The sequence below is a fragment of the Heterodontus francisci genome, chromosome 31, assembly GCF_036365525.1.
Source record: "Heterodontus francisci isolate sHetFra1 chromosome 31, sHetFra1.hap1, whole genome shotgun sequence".
In the NCBI taxonomy this organism is placed as follows: domain Eukaryota; kingdom Metazoa; phylum Chordata; class Chondrichthyes; order Heterodontiformes; family Heterodontidae; genus Heterodontus; species Heterodontus francisci.
The window spans coordinates 46101070-46120038 of NC_090401.1; the positions used below are offsets into that span (position 1 = coordinate 46101070).

The following is an 18969-nucleotide window of genomic DNA, read 5'->3' on the forward strand; positions in this document are numbered from 1 at the left end:
GTTCTAATCATACAATGCTTTTCTGGTGCATTGTTAATACTTCCTTAATAATAGATTCTAGCACTTTCCCATGTTTCCTATGTTCCCGACAACTGATGTCAGGCTAACTGGCCTGTAGTTCCATCTCTCCATCTTTTCTTGAATAGCGGGATTACATTTGCTAACTTCCAATCTGCTGGGACCATTCCAGAATCTAGGGAATTTTGGAAAATCATAGCGCATCCATTATCTCTGCAGCTATCACTTTTAGAATTGTAGGATGTTGGCTGTCAGGTCCTGGAGATTTGTCAGATTTTAGTCCCTTGAGTTTCTCCATGACCTTTTCTCTGCTGATATTAATTACTTTAATGTCCTCACTATTATTAGCCCCTAGGTTACCCTCTATTTTTTGGTATGCAACTTGTGCCTTCTACTGTGAAGACAGACAAAATATTTGTTCAATGTCTCTGCCGTTTCCTCATTCACCAAGATAATTTCTCCTGTCTCTGCTTCTAAGGGACCAACATTTACTTTAGTTACTCTCTTCCTTTTTATATACGTGTAAAAGCTTTTACAATCTGTTTTTATATTTCTGGCTAGTTTACTCACTTTTTTTTTAGAGATACAGCACTGAAACAGGCCCTTCGGCCCACCGAGTCTGTGCCGACCAAGAGCCATCCATTTATACTAACCCTACAGTAATCCCATATTCCCTACCACCTACCTACACTAGGGGCAATTTACAATGGCCAATTTACCTATCACCTGCAAGTCTTTGGCGGTGGGAGGAAACTGGAGCACCCGGCGAAAACTTGCAAACTCCGTACAGGCAGTAACCAGAATTGAACCCGGGTCCCCGGAGCTGTGAGGCTGCGGTGCTAGCCACTGCGCCGCCCCCTTTTTATCAACTTTTTGGTGGCCCTTTGCTGGTTTCTAAAACACTCCCAATCCTCAGACTTACTACTATTCTTTATATACGAACATATGCATTAGGAGCAGTAGGCCACTCGGCCCCTCGAGCCTGCTCCGCCATTCAATAAGTTCATGGCTGAACTGATTTCTCCACATTACCACCTACCCCCGATAACCTTCCACCCCCTTGCTTATTAAGAATCTATCTACCTCTGCCATTAACATATTCAAAGACTCTGCTTCCACCGCCTTTTGAGGAAGAGACTTCCAAAGACTCACGACCCTCTGAGAGAAAAAACTTCTCCTCATCTCTGTCTTAAATGGGCAACCCCTTATTTTTAAACAGTGACCCCTGATTCTAGATTCTCCCACAAGGGGAAACATCCTTTCCACATCCACCCTGTCAAGACCCCTCAGGATCTTATATCTTTCAATCAAGTCGCCTCTTACTTTTCTAAATTCCAGCGGATACAAGCCTAGCCTGTCCAATCTTTCCTCATAAGACAGCCCATCCATTCCAGGCATCAGTCTAGTAAACCTTCTCTGAACTGCTTCCAACACATTTACATCCTTCCTTAAATAAGACCAATACTGTACAGAGTACTCCAGATGTGGTCTCACCAATGCCCTGTATAGCTGAAGCAAAACCTCCCTACTTTTGTATTTAATTCCCCTCGCGATAAATGATAACATTCTATTAGCTTTCCTAATTACGTGCTGTACCTGCATACTAACCTTTGGCGATTCATGCATTAGGACTCCCGGAACTGTCTGCATCTCAGAGCTCTGCAATCTCACCATTTAGATAATATGCTTCTTTGTTATTCTTCCTGCCAAAATGGACAACTTCACATTTTCCCACATTATACTCCATCTGACAGATTTTTGCCCACTCACTTAACCTATCGATATCCCTTTGTAGCCTCCTTATGTCCTTTTCACAACCTACTTTCCTTCCTATTTTTGCGTCATCAGCAAATTTAGCAACCATAGCTTTGGTCCCTTCATCTAAGTCATTTATATAAATTGTAAAAAGTTGAGGCCCCAGCACAGATCCCTGTGGCATACCAATCGTTACATCTTGCCAACCAGAAAATGACCCATTTATGCCTACTCTCTGTTTCCTGTTAGCTAGCAAATCTTCTATCCATGCTAATATGTTACCCCCTACACCATGAGCTTTTATTTTTTGCAATAACGTTTGATGCAGTACCTTATCAAATGCCTTCTGGAAATCTAAGTACAATACATCCACCGGTTCCCCTTCATCCACAGCACATGTAACTCCCTCAAAGAACTCCAATAAATAGGTTAAACATGATTTTCCTTTCACAAAACCATGTTGACTCTGCCTGATTACCTTCAATTTTTCTAAGTGCTCTGCTATAGCGTCTTTAATAATAGCTTCTAACATTTTCCCTAAGACAGACGTTAAGCTAACTGACCTGTAGTTTCCTGCTATCTGTCTGCCTCCCTTTTTGAAAAAAGGAGTTGCATTCGCTATTTTCCAGTCTAGCGGAACTTTCCCCGGATCTAGGGAATTTTGGAAAATTAAAACTAACGCATCAACTATCTCAGTAGCCACTTCTTTTAAGACTCTAGGATGAAGTCCATCAGGACCCGGGGACTTGTCAGCCCGCAGATCCAACAATTTGTTCAGTATCACTTCCCCTGGTGATTGTAATTTTCTTGAGATCCCCCCTCCTTTCCATTTCCTGACTTACAGCTAATTCTGGGATGTTACTTGTATCCTCTATAGTGAAGACGGATGCAAGATATCTGTTCAATTCATCTGCCATCTCCTTATTATCCATTATTAATTCCCCAGACTCACTTTCACTTTGACCAACGTTCACTTTGTTAACTCTTCTTTTTTAAATATCTAGAGAAGGTTCTGCTAGATATCTTACTATCTGTATATTTCTAGCTAGCTTTCTCTCATACTCTAATGTTACCTTCCTTATCAATCTTTTCATCAATTTTTTCATCAATTTTTGCTGTTTTTTATATTCTGTCCAACCTTCTGACCTGCCTCCCACCTTTGCGTAATTAAATGTTTTAAAAAAAAGTTTGATACTATATTTAATTGTTTAGTTAACCACGGATGGCAAGTTCCCCCCCTTGGAATTTTTCTTTCTCATTGAAATATATCTATTCTGTGTATTTTGAAATATCCCCTTAAATATCTGCCACTGCATCTCGATTGACCTATCCTTTAACTTAATTTGCCAGTTTACTTTAGCTAGTTCTGCTTTCATGCCCTCATAATTGCTCTTAATAAGTTTAACATACTGGTCTTGGACCCACTCTTCTCTCCCTCAAACTGAATGTAAAATTCAATCATATTATGAATGCTGCTACCGAGGGGCGCCTGAACTATGAGGTCATTAACTAATCCTATCTCGTTGCACAATATCAGGTCTAGTATAGCCTGCTCTCTGGTTGGCTCCAGAACATACTGTTCCAAGAAATTATTCCAAAAGCATTCTTTGTACTCCTCTTCTAGGCTACCTCTGCCCATCTGATTTTTCCAGTCTATATGTAGATTAAAATCCCCCATGATTATCGCAGTACCTTTCTGACAAGCTGCCATTATTTCTTCTTTTGTACCCCGTCCTACAGTGTGATTAACATTAGGCGGCCTGTACACCACTCCCACAAGTGAGTTCTTGCCTTTATGATTTCTCATCTCTACCCAAACTGCTTCTACATCCTGTTTTCCTGAACTTGGGTCATCCCTCTCTATTGCACTAATACCATCATTAATTAACAGAGCCACCCCTCCACCTTTTCCTAGCTTCCTGTCCTTACTAAATGCCATGTATTCTTCAATATTCAGGTCCCAATCTGTCGTCCTGCAGCATTGTCTCTGTAATGGCTATCAGATTGTACTTATTTATTTCTATTTGCGCTTTCAGTTCATCTGTTTTGTTTCGAATGTTACGTGCATTCAGATACACAGCCTTTAGTTTTGTCCTTTTATTATTTGTGTAACCTGTAGCCTTATCTGTTGATTTACTCTTAGATTTGTATGCTCTGTCCCTTCCTGTCACAGTCTGTTTATCATTTCCCATATTAATACCTTTCTCTCTTGCCTTGTCTCTACTCCTTGATTTACCATATCTTCCCAAATTTGAACCCTTGCCCCACTATTCAGTTTTAAAACCCTCTCCACTTCCCTAGTTATACGGCTCGCTAGAACACCAGCCCCAGCACGGTTCTGGTGTAGACCATCCCAACGGTACAGCCACCACTTTCTCCAGTACTAGTGCCAGTGCCCCACAAGCTGGAACCCACTTCTACCACACCAGTCTTTGAGCCATGCATTAATTTTTCTAATCTTATTTGCCCTATGCCAATTTGCACGTGGCTCAGGTAATAATCCAGAGATTATTACCTTTGAGGTTCTGCTTCTTAAGTTGGTGCCTAATTCCTCATACTGACTATGCAGAACCTCGTTCCTTGTCCTGCCTATGTCGGTGGTATCTATATGGACGACTGGATCCTCCCCCTCCCACTGTAAGTTCCTCTCCAGCCCTGAGCAAATGTCCTGAACCCCAGCACCAGGCAGGTAACACAGCCGTCTGGACTCTTGCTCTTGCTGCAGAGAACAGTGTCAATCCCACTAACTGTACTGTCACGTAATACCACTACATTCCTTTTTTCTCCCTCCACTTGAATGGCTTCCTGCACCACGGTGCCATGGTCAGGTTGCTCATCCACCCTGCAGCCCCACTCTCATCCAAACAAGCTGAAAGAACCTCAAACCTGCTGGACAATCGCAAAGGCTGAAGCTCCTGCACTCCTGCCCTCTGGGTCCCCTTACCTGCCTCAGCTACAGCCACACTCTCCTGTCCCTGACCACTGACCAAATCAGAAGACCCTATCCTAAGGGCTGTGCTGCCTCCTGGTAACTTTCTCCCTCCCTGATGTGTCGCAGAGTCTGCAACTCGGCCTCCAGTTCAATGACTCTGAGCCAAAGCTCTTCGAGCCACTGCAGACTTGCTTGTCCTGGATCACACTGGCATCTAGGAGCTCCCACATGCTGCAGCTGTGACACACATCCTGTCCTGCCATCCTTAATGTGTTTCAATTAACTACATAATTATTTTATTCAATTATTTATTTTCTTTTTCTTTTTTATATATTTTATTAAGCTTACCACTAGTTCCGTTACCATTTTAAACGTTAGAAAAACAATAGATCTTAACCACTAACCAGATACTCATCAAACAGGTAGCTTCTTCCCCAACCAATCACCAACCTGCTTGCCTGTCATGTCACTCTTGATTTTCTTTGAACGGGCTTGTTCCACTGAACTGGATCGGATAGAGAACAGGAAACAGGAGAGCATCTCCCCGCTCTTTTTGAAGTGAAGTCGCTCCCCGCTCCCTGCGCTCTTTTTGAAGTGAAGCCTCTCCCCGCTCTTTTTGAAGTGAAGCCTCTCCCCGCTCTTTTTGAAGTGAAGCCTCTCCCATCTCTCCCCGCTCTTTTTGAAGTGAAGCCTCTCCCTGCTCTCCGCGCTCTTTTTGAAGTGAATCCTCTCCCCGCTCTTTTTGAAGTGAAGCCTCTCCCCGCTCTGCATGCTCTTTTTGAAGTGAAGCCTCTCCCTGCTCTCCGTGCGCTTTTTGAAGTGAAGCTTCTCCCCGCTCTCCGTGCTCTTTTTGCAACATTATAAGCCTTTTCTTTTAATCTAATATTATCCGTAACCTCCTTAGTAAGCCAGTAAGAAAGATACATCTTTGTTGCTGAGTTTTTGTTTTTCTATGAAATGTATTTTTGTTGAACATTTTGAATTGTTTCTTTAAAAATTTCTTTAAATGTTTCCCACTGTTAATTTACTGCCATACCTTTTTGTTGTAGCCAGCTCCCCCCTCATACCTAAATAATTGGCTTTGTTTAAGTTTAAGATTCTTGTTTGTGATTGGATTGCGTTTTTTTCAAACTTAATGTGGAATCCAGTTGTATTATGGTCACTATTTGCCAGTGGATCTTTTACTATGACATTACTAATTAACCGTGGCTCATTGCACAATACTTGACCTAAAATAGCTTTATCCCTAGTTAGCTCCACTCCAGAAAACTGTCATGAAAGCATTCTACAAACTCATCTTCCAGACCACCTTTGCCAATTTGATTGGTCCAGTCTATATGAAGATTAAAGACCCCCACAACTATTACTAGTACAAGGTCCAATAATTTCTTGTTTAATGCTCTGTCCAATGGCATATCTACTGTCTGGAGGCTATAAGCTACTCCCACCAATGTTTTCTGACCCTTGCTATTCCTAATCTACACCCATTCTATTTCCTGATTTTCTGAGCCAAGGTCCTTTCTCACTAATGTGTTTATGTCATCCTTTATTATCAGGACTAATCCTCCTCCTTTTCCATTTTGTCTGTCTTTTGAAATATTATGTACCCTGGAATGTTTATTTCCCTACCTTGGTCACCTTGTAACCATGTCTCTGTAATGCCGATTAGATCTAAGCCATTTATCGCTGTTTGTGCCATTAATTCATCTATCCTATTGCAGATGCTCTGTGCATTCAGATGAAATAACTTCAATTTTATCTTTTTACTACTTTTCCCTGCATGGACCTTACTCTCTGATGTGCTATTACCATTAAACTCTCTGTCCATTCTTGTCCCACTCAGCATGTCTTTACCCACATCAATATACTTTTCTATTGCCTCAACTTTTATCTCTGGATTTCTAAATCTCCCTTCACCCAGACCCTCCTCCACCTCTGTTAGTTTAAAGCCCTTTTTCCCTACTCCGACCATATTTGCTGCTGCACTCTTATGTTTGTATGCTCTGCCCTTCCTGTCACACTCTGGCTACCGTTAATTGTATTGCAACCCTGCACTATTGCCTTGTCTTTTCTCTTTACCTTTCTAAATCTCCCCTCATGTGAACCCTCCCCCCTCTCCAATATTTAGTATAAAACCTTCTCTATGGCCCTAGTTATACAACTCGCCAGGACACTGCTCCCAACATGGTTCAGATGAAGACCGTCCTTAGGGTACAGCTCCCTCTTTCCCCAGTACTGGTGCCAGTGCCCCATGAATTGAAACCCACTTCTCCCACACCAATCTTTGAGTCACTCATTCAACTCCCTGATCTTATTTACCCTATGCCAATTTGCTCGTGGCTCAGGTAGTAATCCAGAGATTATTAACTTTATGGTTCTGCTTTTTAATTTAGCCCCTAGCTGCTCATATGATGTTACATTTTGCATCATGAATGGCTCTCAACATTTTGCAGGCCTGGATTATGTCCCCTTTCTACTTTATCCACCCCAGCAATGAATAAACAACAACTAACATTTATATAAAGCTTTAACATAGTAAAACGTCCCAAGATGCTTCACAGAGTGTTATCAAACAAAATTTGACACAAAGTCACATAAGAGGATACTAGGACAGATGAGCAAAAGCTTGGTCAAAAAGGTAGGTTTCAAAGAACATCTTAAAAGGAGGAGTGAGTGGTAGAGAGGTGAAGTGACTTAGGGAGGGAATTCCAGAGCTTAGGGTCGAACTAGCTGAAGGCACATCTGCTAATGGTGAGGTGATAAAAAATGGGGATTCGCAGGCAGTCAGAATTTTTTTTATTTGTTCACAGGATGCGGGCATCGCTGGCTAGGCCAGCATTTATTGCCCATCCCTAATTGCCCTTGAGAAGGTGGCGGTGAGCTGCCTTCGTGAACCATTGTAATGTGGTGTAGGTACATCCACAGAACAGTTATGAATGGTGTTCCAGGATTTTGACCCAGCGACAGTGAAGGAACGACAATATAGTTCCAAGTCATGCTAGTGTGTGCTTGGAGGGCCACTTGCAGGTGGTCGTGTTCCCATGCATCTACTGCCCTTAATCTTCTACGTGGTAGAGGTCGTGGCTTTGGAAGGTGCTGTCAAAGGAGCCTGGGTGAGTTGCTGCAGTGCATCTTTTGTAGATGGTATATACTGATGCCACTGTGCGTCAACGGTGGATGGGGTGCCAATCAAGCGGGTTACTTTGTTCTGGATGGTGTCGAGCTTCTTGAGTGTTGTTGGAGCCGCACTCACACAGGCAAGTGGAGAGCATTCCATCATACTCCTGACTTGTGGCTTGTAGATGGTGTACAGGCTTTGGGGAGTCAGGAGGTGAGTTATTCGCTGCAGGATTCCCAGTCTCTGGCCTGTTCTTGCAGCCACAGTATTTGTATGGCTGGTTCAGTTCAGTTTATGGTCAATGATAACCCCCAGGAAGTTGATAGTGGGGGATTCAGCAATAGTAATGTCATTGAATATCAAGGGCAGATGGTTGGATTCTCTCTTGTTGGAGATGGTTATTGCCTGGCACTTGTGTGACACGAATGTTACTTGCCACTTCTCAGCCCAAGTCTGGATGTTGTCCAGGTCTTGCTGCATCTGGACACGGGCTGGTTCAGTATCTGAGGAGTCGCGAATGGTGCTGAACATTGTGCAATCATCAGCAAACATCCCCACTTCTGACCTAATGATGGAGGGAAGGTCATTGATGAAGCAGCTGAAGATGGTTGGGCCTAGGACACTACTCTGAGGAACTCCTGCAGTAATGTCCTGGGACTGAGATTATTGACATCCAACAACCACAACCATCTTCCTTTGTGCTAGGGATGACTCCAACCAGTGGAGAGTTTTCCCCCTGATTCCCATTGACTCCATTTTTGCTCGGGCTCCTTGATGCCTTACTCCGTCAAAGGCTGCCTTGATGTCAAGGACGGTCACTCTCACCTCACCTCTTGAATTCAGCTCTTTTGTCCATGTTTGGACCAAGGCTGTAATGAAGTGAGGAGCTGAGTGGCCCTGGCAGAACCCAAATTGAGCATCACTAATCAGGTTATTGCTGAGTTAATGCCTTTTAATAGCACTGTCAACATCACCTTCCAACCCTTTGCTGATGGTCAAGAGTAGACTGAAGGGGTGGTAATTGACCGGATTGGATTTGTACTGCTTTTTGTGTACAGGACATACCTGGGCAACTTGCCAAATTGTCAGGTGGATGCCAGTGTTGTAGCTGGAACAGCTTGGCTAGGGGCACGGGGTTCTGAGAATTGGAGGAGCACAGGAATGTTGAAGTGTTGTAGGGCTGGAGGAGGTTCCAGAGATGAGATGACGCCATGGAGGTATTTGAAATCAAAGATGGGAATTTTAAAATTAAGGCATTACCAGATTTGGAGAAACTGTAGGTCAGCAAGTACAGGAGTGATGGCTGAACGGGACTTGGTGTGAACTAGGATATGAGCAGCAGAGTTTCAGATGAGCTGAAGCTTACAAAGGGTGCAAGGTGGGAGGCCTGTCAGGAGAGCCTTGGAATAGTTGAGCCTCAAGGTGACAAAGGCATGGATGAGGGTTTAAGCAGATGAGTTGTGACAGGGGCAGAGACGGGCGATATTGTCGGTGTCGGTCTTGCTAATGGTGAGGATATGGAGTCAGCAGATCAGCTTACAGTCAACTAGGGCCAAAGTTTGTGAATGGTCTGGTTCAGACTCAGACAGTAGCCAGTGGAATTGATAAAGTTGGTGGCTAGGGAACAGGGTTTGTGGCAGGGAGAGAAGGTAATAGCTTTGTTCTTCCCAATATTTAATTGGAGAAATTTAACTGAACCATTATGTAGCTGTATGATAATGTCCCACACCAACCAGGTAAAAACAGAGACTTTCATAGAACAGCTAACAATTTACTCAAAACAAGGATATTTATTCTTCTTTTGTCTCAATGCCAGACAAAAAGCCGCATAAAGTGCCTCACAATTTATTCACTGCACCTGACACATATCAACACCACAATATATTCTCTATTACACTATACAATCCATCTCTCCTTATCAGTCAACACATTATGTACAAGTATGCATACCGTCATGAACTCCAAGTCAGAAAGCATCACTGGCACTCACACAATAACACAATTTGACTAAGGATTTCAGGAGAAACTTCTTTACCCAGAGCGTGGTCAGAATGTGGACCACACTACTATAAGGAGTAGTTGAGGCAAATACCATTGATATATTTAAGGGGAAGCTGGATAAAAACCTGAGGGAAAAAAGAATAGAAGGATATGCTGATAAGGTGAGAAGAAGTTGGGAGGGAGGAGACCTATGTGAAGAGATAAATACCAGTAAAGCCCATTTGGGCTGAATCCCTGTTTCTGTGCTGTAAAATTCCACGCATTTCTATTCAATTGTCATAAATCAGTGGCCCTGATAATACAGTATATAGATAACATACTGGGATAATCTGACTCGAGCTGAATGATGTCATGGGTGATTCCCTAGTATATATGTAAACATAGTGAGACAGGTCTGTCACATTTTAACTTTGCACATTGCAACTTAAAGAGAGCGAAAGAAAGCTAATGATTTCCTGCTTGTTCTTGTGCTCTTGGGAAAGAGCTGGGGATATTTTTTCTTTTGGCATGAACACAATGGGTGAATGGCCTCCTTCTGTGCTGTAATGACTCTGTGACTCTATTATTCATTCTCAGAAAATGGGCATCCAAGGCAATGCTGCCATTCTTTGCCCAACCCTAGTCACTCTGAGTAGGTGGTGACAAAACTGAGTGGGTTTGCGAGGTCACTTCTAAGGGCAGTTAAGAGTCAACCATGTTGGTGTTGGACTGGAGTGACATATACGCCAGACCGGGGTAAGGACAGCAAGTTTCCTTCTCTAAAGGACAGTTTAGTTTTGGTAACAATTTGACAGCTTCATCAGTCACTTTTGGTATTGTCAGGCAAGCCCCCCACCTGCCAAGAATGAGACACATATTTTGCCACATGAACATTAAAACTTAAAATTTGTGCTGGGAAGAAAAGAGAGCCTATCACAAGGAATTGCCAGGCCCCTTGCCAGAAAGGCCTTCTTTGCATGCTGGCAGACAGTGTTGGAACAAGGGGCCCAGTCCTTGCTTCCCCAATACACAGAAGAAGTGGTCAGACCACTTTAGTCACATGACTAACTGGCGGTTGGCTTTTTGAATTTGAACTTGCCACAGAGAATTGGAAGTCAGAAAAGCTCCTGGACTGAGAACACCTCTCTCCTGTCTGCTCCCATCTCTTTCTCATGGAACTGAAGACCCATTGAAAAAACATGAACCCCAAGAGAGAAAAGTCTCCTACAGTGAACAAGGTTTAAGAAGAATACTGGGCCCCAACGAAAAGCAAGACTACCTACAATCATGGACTACAGTGAGCTCGAAGCACTGTTAAAACCCCTCTTCAAAGATTACCTCAAACATTTTCACTTTATTTTATTTCGGCTCTTTTCTGTCTCTATTTGCATGTGTGTATCGCATATGCATGCTAGCGTGGGGTGCGGCATGTATCCGTAGGCGTTAACTGAATTAGAGTTGAAGCTTAAGTTTTAATAGATTTCACTTTTCTTCTTTAAACTTAAGAAATCCTGTTTATGCTCATTTCTTTGCCTTATAATTGGGAAGTGGTGAACAAGGATTCACCAAAGGGGAGCTCAAAACACAGTATGTTTAAAATTTAAACCCTGTTACAATAAGAGCAGATGAAGGCTGAAAAGACTCCGAGACACCTTTCTCACCTGGTCGTAACAGTACCATACCAGCTTTAAATTCCAAATTTTTCTAAACTGAATTGAAATTCTTAAACTGCCAGGTTTGTGAGGTTTGAACTCATGTCTGAGTTATTAGCCCAGGCCTCTGGATTACCAGTCCAGTCACTGAACCACTACGCTAAAATAAGGAGCTGCCAGTACTTAACAACAACTTGCATTTATATATCACTCATTTAACATTGTAAAACATCCCAAGGTGCTTCGAGGGAACGATCAAACAAATTTGACTCTAAGGTACAAGTAGGACAAAGGTAGATTTGATCGAGCAACTTAAACGGAGGAACAATTAGTCTCTAACTGACCTCAGAGTGTGTCCACTCATATAAATTAGACTTTGTGGCCTTAATCAGATCGACTGGATTATGCACAGCTCCATTTTAGCAGCAGAACAATACGTCATGCATTGCATGGCATAACATTCCTGCCCTAAAGGAGTCTAGAAACATGAGAATAGGACAGGAAAGTAGAGCTGAAGTAGAAGATCAGCCATGATCTTATTGAGTAGCCGGGAAGGCCTGAGGGGCCGTACAGCCTGCTTCTACTCCTATCTCTTATGCTCTGACTTAACAGCATGTTGTGAGTTACTGGGGTATGTTATTCAACAGTGGATTTTTATGCAATGAGTGAATGGCTGTAATCTTATGATGTAAATCACTTTCTTAAGTTACAGCTTCATTACTCTCTCCAAAATTCTGCATATTTCTCGGAAACCAGCCCGGGAAATTTGATTCTCCTGCTTATGTTTGATAAATGGGTCTTGTGTACACGATAGAGCAAGCAGGCTAAATGAACTAAGTGTTCTAACAAAGGTCAGTCTGTCCAATCTCAAGCCTTTGCTCAGCTGTCAAACCTCCAACCTCTTCTCAGTTTGACAATTACAGGAAACCAGTGTTATGCCAGTAATGAAAGTCTCAGCATGTTTAATACTGGAACCAGGGCCAGAAAGCTAATTAAAGCACACGGCAATGCAAGGCTTTAATCAACTTCAAGTCCCTTTATTATAGTGAAACCGCCAGATCACTCATCGTGACGTTAGCAGGTCAGAGACATGCACCAGGCCCTTTATCAGCAATGGGAGAGTATTCGACAGATGAGTGAGGTGGGGCTGTGATGGTGTGTGTGTTGGGGCATTACTACTCACTGACACACTGGGCATCAACAAACCAACGCTCAGTACCCAATCTACCAATTGAGCCAAGGCTGACTAAAATAATGTTACCCATAAAATGTTCCCCTAAGGACAAAGAAGGATAGTAAAAATAAAAGATCGGTGACGAATGATATCTCACTCACCTCCAATGTGGTCGATACAATCTTTTCTACAGAAGAAAAATAAGCATCCCACAAGAACTGAGTGTGCTGTCGGAATGCCAGGATTTTGTCATTATCAATGGACCTGACTGTTGATGGAACCTATAAGGTAGAAATGGAGAGGCTTTTAGTCCAGCTAGCACAATCAAGTACTGCTCAGAGACAGTTTGTAAAAACACTCACCTCCCACTGTTTGCCTGCTGGTAGACTCCCAGCGAAGGCTAATTACCAGCACCCTCCGCCACAGCGACAAGTTTAATCCCACAATTTGCCATGTAGTCCCTGATCCTGCAAGGCTTAGCCTCTGGGGGGAGGAGGTCCGGATGCGGGGGCAGAAAAGGTCTTTGACTCCTAGCAGCTGAAGATATGCAAATTACAGCGACACTCCCAACACACAGGGCGTGTGTTGCCATGAGATTTGGAAGAAATCTCTTCCGTTAGTAGATGGGTGTCTGGGTCAGAAGATAATACACATAAGATCATAAGATATAGCAGCAGAAGTAGACCATGGGGCCCCTCAAGCCTGCTCTGCCATTCATTACCATCATGGCTGACCTTCTGCCTCAACTTCACTTTCCCACCCACTCCCCATATCCCTTGATTCTTTGAGGGCCAAAATTCTGTCTCTCTCAGCTTTAAGCATACGCAATGATGAAGCACCCACAACCCTCTGATATAAAATATAAATCAGCAATTCATGGAAATTACAATTAAAACTAGGTTTGGTCAAAGTAGATTGAATTAAATTCATCCTGAAGGATGCAGCTCTTAATTAATAATAGTTGGGCACAATCCATTGAGTGGCTTCAACTTGTTATGGAGAGCTGCCTTCTATTAAGATGATGCCCAATTTAGACTATACTTCAGCCTAAGGTCTTGTCTGGAAGACGCCACCTCTGACAGTGCAGCACTTCCTCAGTACTGCACTGGAGTGTCAACACAGATTCTGTGCTCAAGTCTCCAGCGTGTGATTTGAACCCACAACCTTCTACTTCAGAGGTGGATGTGCTACCCACTGAGCCACTAATAGGTGGAGGTGCTACCTAGTGTGGAACAGAACTAGACAAGAAGTTCCCAGGATTTATTCCCTAGTTTGCACTGAGTTAGCTGATCTCAGCTCAGGTATTAATGGAGATACTGCAACTGACCTTATTGGCCCCATACGAGGGAGGGGAAATCGGCGAGGATTTCTACTACTACATTTTACTATTCAGTGTCCCCAGCTGGAAAACATGTGCATGTCAGGGAAGAGAACAGGATGGGGCTCAGGCCCTATAATCACACAGCCTCTCTGCACTTGAACATAAAGAATGGACAATTGAGTGAGTCATCAGAAGTTGGCTTATGTCAACAGCCTTAGAGACGTGGGGAGAAAACTGTGGGAAGAGGGGAAAGCAACAAAGAACAAATCTTTAACCAATAATGACCAGATGAAATCAATGACAATAAACAAGGATGGCAATGTCCAAACTGTCAGAGCGTGTGATTGAATAAAGAAAGTGTGTAGTGTACTGTGAAATTGTGGATAGTTAGACTGACTAAAAGTTTCAACTCAATGGTGCTCCAATTATTAACTCGTCTATCTTCAGTTCCTCAGTACAGGAAAGGTGTCCTTCCATTAATGAACAGCTGCTGGCCAGAACACAAAGTGGGAGTGAAGCACACTCAGTATATGAAGCACACTTCACTCCGGTGAAAAACTGAATAACTTGGAACATGGGTGTAGAATGTGGAGGTTTGAAGTAAGAGCGGAAGTTAGGGAACTGTCTAGTCCAAAGAATAGTAGCCATGGTATATGATATATGTTATGGTCTATGATAGTCATGGTATATGATATATGTTATTTCATGGCATATGTTACCAAGGACAGCCATTGAACTAAGTAACACAAAGGCAGTCATCTGCCAACTAAATGCATGCCTGAAGAGATTGAGGTAGTTGGCAAGCGTGGGCATTTAATGCCGATTAGCCTGTTTCTGTGCTATATATTCAATGTAATTCTATGTAACCTTTTTCACTGTGTTTTGCCAAACCCTCAGACACAACTTGTGTCAAAATGTGCTACCGCATCTCAAAAATGCAACTGCACTTCTGAACATAATATTGATGAATGATGTGATGAATGTGGCACAAGACTATTGGAACTGCTCACCCAGCCCAGTAACTAAGATAGCATCTCTTTGATAACTCCTTAATTTTTTTTAAATGTTGGGAAATAGGTAGGTAGGTTCTGATGAAGGGTCGCAAACCTGAAACGTTAACTCTGTTTCTCTCTCCACAGATGCTGCCAGACCTGCTGAGTATTTCCAGCACTTTCTGTTCTCATTTCAGAGGTCTGGTGTCCGCAGTATTTCGCTCTTATTTAGGTGAAATACAGTGTTTTGCTCGTCAATTTTTCTCATAAGGATCTGAGTGTTGGAACCCAAGAAATTTTGATGAGCAAAAGATACTAACAGCAGAGGTAAATTGGTTGCGAGGAATACTGGGAGTATGGAGGGTGTAAAGGATGAAGAATGATGTAAATAAGGCCACGGTTTGGATAAGAAACACTGCCTGCACAGAAAGTGCCAAACCATTGCAGTCATCTTTCTTGAAATGTTTCAAGATGGAAATGGCCAGAATTCCTTTCATGATCCTGCACAAAGAGGTACATACAGCAAGAAGCTCAGGAAAACCAAGGAAGTGCAGGATAGACAATATCAACAGGGACTTGTCACGGAAAGGGATACAGGTGACTGAAGTGGCCAGGTTGGTTCAGAAGTTACAATAATGGAGTAAATTCATTCATTGTCACTGCTGAGTGGACAGATGGGGATTTGGTAGAAATAATGGGCTGGATTTTATGATGGGCTGCATGCCAAAGAGCTGCCACAATCTCAAGTGTGGTGGCTCATTTAAATAGCTGGAGCAGGCCGCACCCACCGTCTCCGATCACATGGAGAGGGCCGGCTGTCCGTCCCCAGCAATGGCGTCAGCTGCCTGTGCGTAGGCACTGACACTATTTTTAAAGGGCAGCCAGCCCTACTGGCTTATTTAAATATTTAAAGGCATATTGAATAAAGTTAAATAAATACATTTTCTTTGCCCCTCTCCCTCCCCCCGCCCAATAACAATTACTTTAACTATTTGCTTTTCCCTCCGAAAAGAACACTTACATTTACCATCTGACCTTCCTCCTCACAAACTGCACAAAGTTTAAAGTGCAGCCTTTCCCGCCATCCCCTCCACACATAAGGTTCCTCTAACCCCATTCCCCCCCGCTCCCGCACTGAAAAACATACCTCCTCCCCACTCCCCACCAGAGTGGCGCCTCAGCTTTTGACAGGATATCGCACACCTACATGATGGATGTGCTCTCCAAAATGGGGGTTGGGGAGGGAATCTGCAATTGGATCCAATTGCTCTACACAAACATCAGTAAGCCCAGACTCAATCAATGGGTGGGAATCGAAAAGTTTTCCCATCAAATCTGGAGCCAGATAGGTCTGTCCTCTCTCCCCTGTCTTGTTTGTTTGCTGCATTGAACCTTTTGCGGAGTCCATCAGGAAGGATGCAGGCATTAGCGGGGTGACAATCCCAGGCAGCAGAGGCACACAAGTGAAAGCCTCCATGTACATGGACGCCTCACCATCTTCTGCCAGAATCCGCTGTCCATTCACCGACTGATGAGCATTTATGACCAGTTCGAACTGGCCTCGAGAGCCAAAGTAAATCACTGCAAGAGCGAGGCCATGTTCTTTGGGAACTGGTCCGATCGATCCTTTGTTCCCTTCACCGTCAGGTCAGACTACCTAAAGGTACTGAGGATATGGTTCAGAGAGGCCGGAGCGTGCGCCAAAAACTAGAAGTGTCATAAGAGTTTTTTTTAAACTAAAAGGGCTGCGTGTCTTTGAGACTGAGGAGAAAAAAGGACCTTCTGTGCATTGAATGTTGACATTTGGTGTTTGAAGAGTACAGGCTGTAAATTTGTATCCAAGCAACCAGAAACGTTTACAGCGGTCTTATGACTCCTGTGAAAAAAACTGTTAGTTGCAGTTCTGCAGTGAGACAGAACAACTAGCAGTGGCTGAGCTGTGAGTTGCTGATGAACCAGAGAAAAGGCATATTCTCGCTGAAAATAAGCTCTGCATTTCAAGGGAAAAAAGTGCAACATTTAAGGTGAGGTTTTGACCTTCCTGAAGAGAGAGGAAGAGACCCAAAGAAAAGAGAAAGTGGAGAAACACTGCTTTGGAGAAAGGGAGTATCTGTTTCATGTGGGGCAAGTTGCTGATGCCTCCAATCAAGCATTCCTGCCTGAAGAGTGTGTTCTGTAATAGCTATGCTTTGTGGAGAAGGCTCCTTTGCTAACAGTAAGTCCTGTTGATTTTTGTGTTTTTGGAAGTTCCTGAACTCTCAACAATGTTTCTACTGTTAGATTGCTACTTTAAAATTTAAATAGCCCTGTTGCTGCAACCTGTTGCTAAAAGATCTGTGTGATGCCTGCTGCAGATGAACTACCTTGAATGCCTACCCATCATAGACTGTTCATTAATTTCACCTGGAGAGATATCGAGTGGCATCTGACTATTTGACTCTGGGATACCTCACCGATCCAGGAAAATCCCACCAGAAGATACTACTCAGTTACTTTATTATTCTAAGAAACTGTCTTAAACACAATATAACCATTTTCCCCGGGTAACCGTTGGTAATTGAATGTATGTCTGTGTGCACGGGGTTTAGGAAGATTAAGGAGTTATAAAATATTTTCATACATATAGATTCATCTCATTATCAGTTAAAACCTGGTTTATTAATAAATAGTTAATTTGGTTGTTTAAAGAAATCTGGTTTGGCATGCTTTATTCTGGGGATAAATAAAGTGATTAATTGGGCTATTTTTCTGGTAGGTGTGACCTGTTGAGTAGTGGGACTGAATTAACAGTGCATTACTCCTACCTCAGTCAGCATAGAAGGAGCATGTAGCCTTGGTAAAACTGAAACTGGGCTTGTGGGAACAGCGTTCTCTCTCCATTGTGGATATGAACCTGGTCATCAGGTGCGGGGCGCTCAACTTGTTACTGTATGTGGCACAGTTCTGGCCCATACCCCACTCTCGCGCCGTGGCAGTCACCCAAGCCATCTTCCTCTTCATCTGGAGATTGAAAATGGACTGTGTTCGCAGTGACACAATGTGCATACCTCTGAATAAAGGGGAAAAACCGTACCCAATGTCGCCCTCATCCTGATGGCCATCATCAAGCTATGCGTAGAACTCCAGTATGCAAACACCAAGTGTCACTACGTGCTGAGGTTTTATCTGACGCTGGTGTTGTGAAGGATGGGTCTGGCCACATTGCCATGCAACACTCCATTCAGTTGGACTATCTATCTTTCGTGGAAACTTTTGTGCAGAAAAACACCTTTGATCACCAATCCATCAGGCAGTGGTCTGCATGGAATGTCCTCAAGGTCCTGCGGGATAAGGAGATGGTGGATCTGGTTGGATGGTTCCCTGAGCAGACTACCAAAGTTATTCGGCAGAATGCCTCATCACCAGAACATTTAAGCAAGCACCAAGATGTAGCTTGGCTGGTGGTGAGAAGAGCCCTCCCCGTCAGATCCTTCCTGCCCAGAATCTTACCACCTCCGCATGTTGCCCTCGAGGTGGCTATGGTGGGGAAGACAGCGTCGTCCACTTCCTTCTGGAATGTGCGTTTGCAAAGCAGGTGTGGAAGGAGATGCAGTGGTTTTTGTCGGGGTTCATCCCGAGCAGCTCTGTAACGCAGGACTCTGCTCTACGGGCTGTTCCCAGGGACGCACACTGAGATAAATATCAGCTGCTGCTGGAGGACTGTCAACTCGGTGAAAGATGCTCTTTGGTCTGCTCGAAACTTGCTGGTCTTCCAGTGCAAAGAGTTGTCCATGACCAAGTGTTGCAGACTGGCATATTCCAAGGTCCAGGACTGCGTGCTGAGGGACGCACTAAAGCTTGGGGCAGCCGCTGCAAAGCCTCAATGGGGAAAGGCCACGGTGTAAGGTTCCCCTGCCATAGTATACCGAGGGACTGGAACCCGTGTAAAACCCTTTGGGGTGTATACACCAAAAATAGTTTTGCTATGTAATGCGAATATACATTGCATATGAAATGGAATGGCAAGAGTTGTGAGGCACCTCATGTT

At 43.5% G+C, this 18969-nt stretch overlaps 1 protein-coding gene across 1 annotated transcript in view; it reads right to left on the reverse strand.

Moving 5' to 3' along the window:
* The window catches only part of LOC137347227 (exostosin-1-like), a 297713-nt gene that overhangs the window by 46707 nt on the left and 232037 nt on the right, over positions 1-18969 (reverse strand). Inside the window, exon 4 of the mRNA XM_068011474.1 lies at positions 12791-12910. Coding sequence (XP_067867575.1) covers positions 12791-12910 — 120 coding nt within the window. The remainder of the gene's footprint in view (positions 1-12790; positions 12911-18969) is intronic.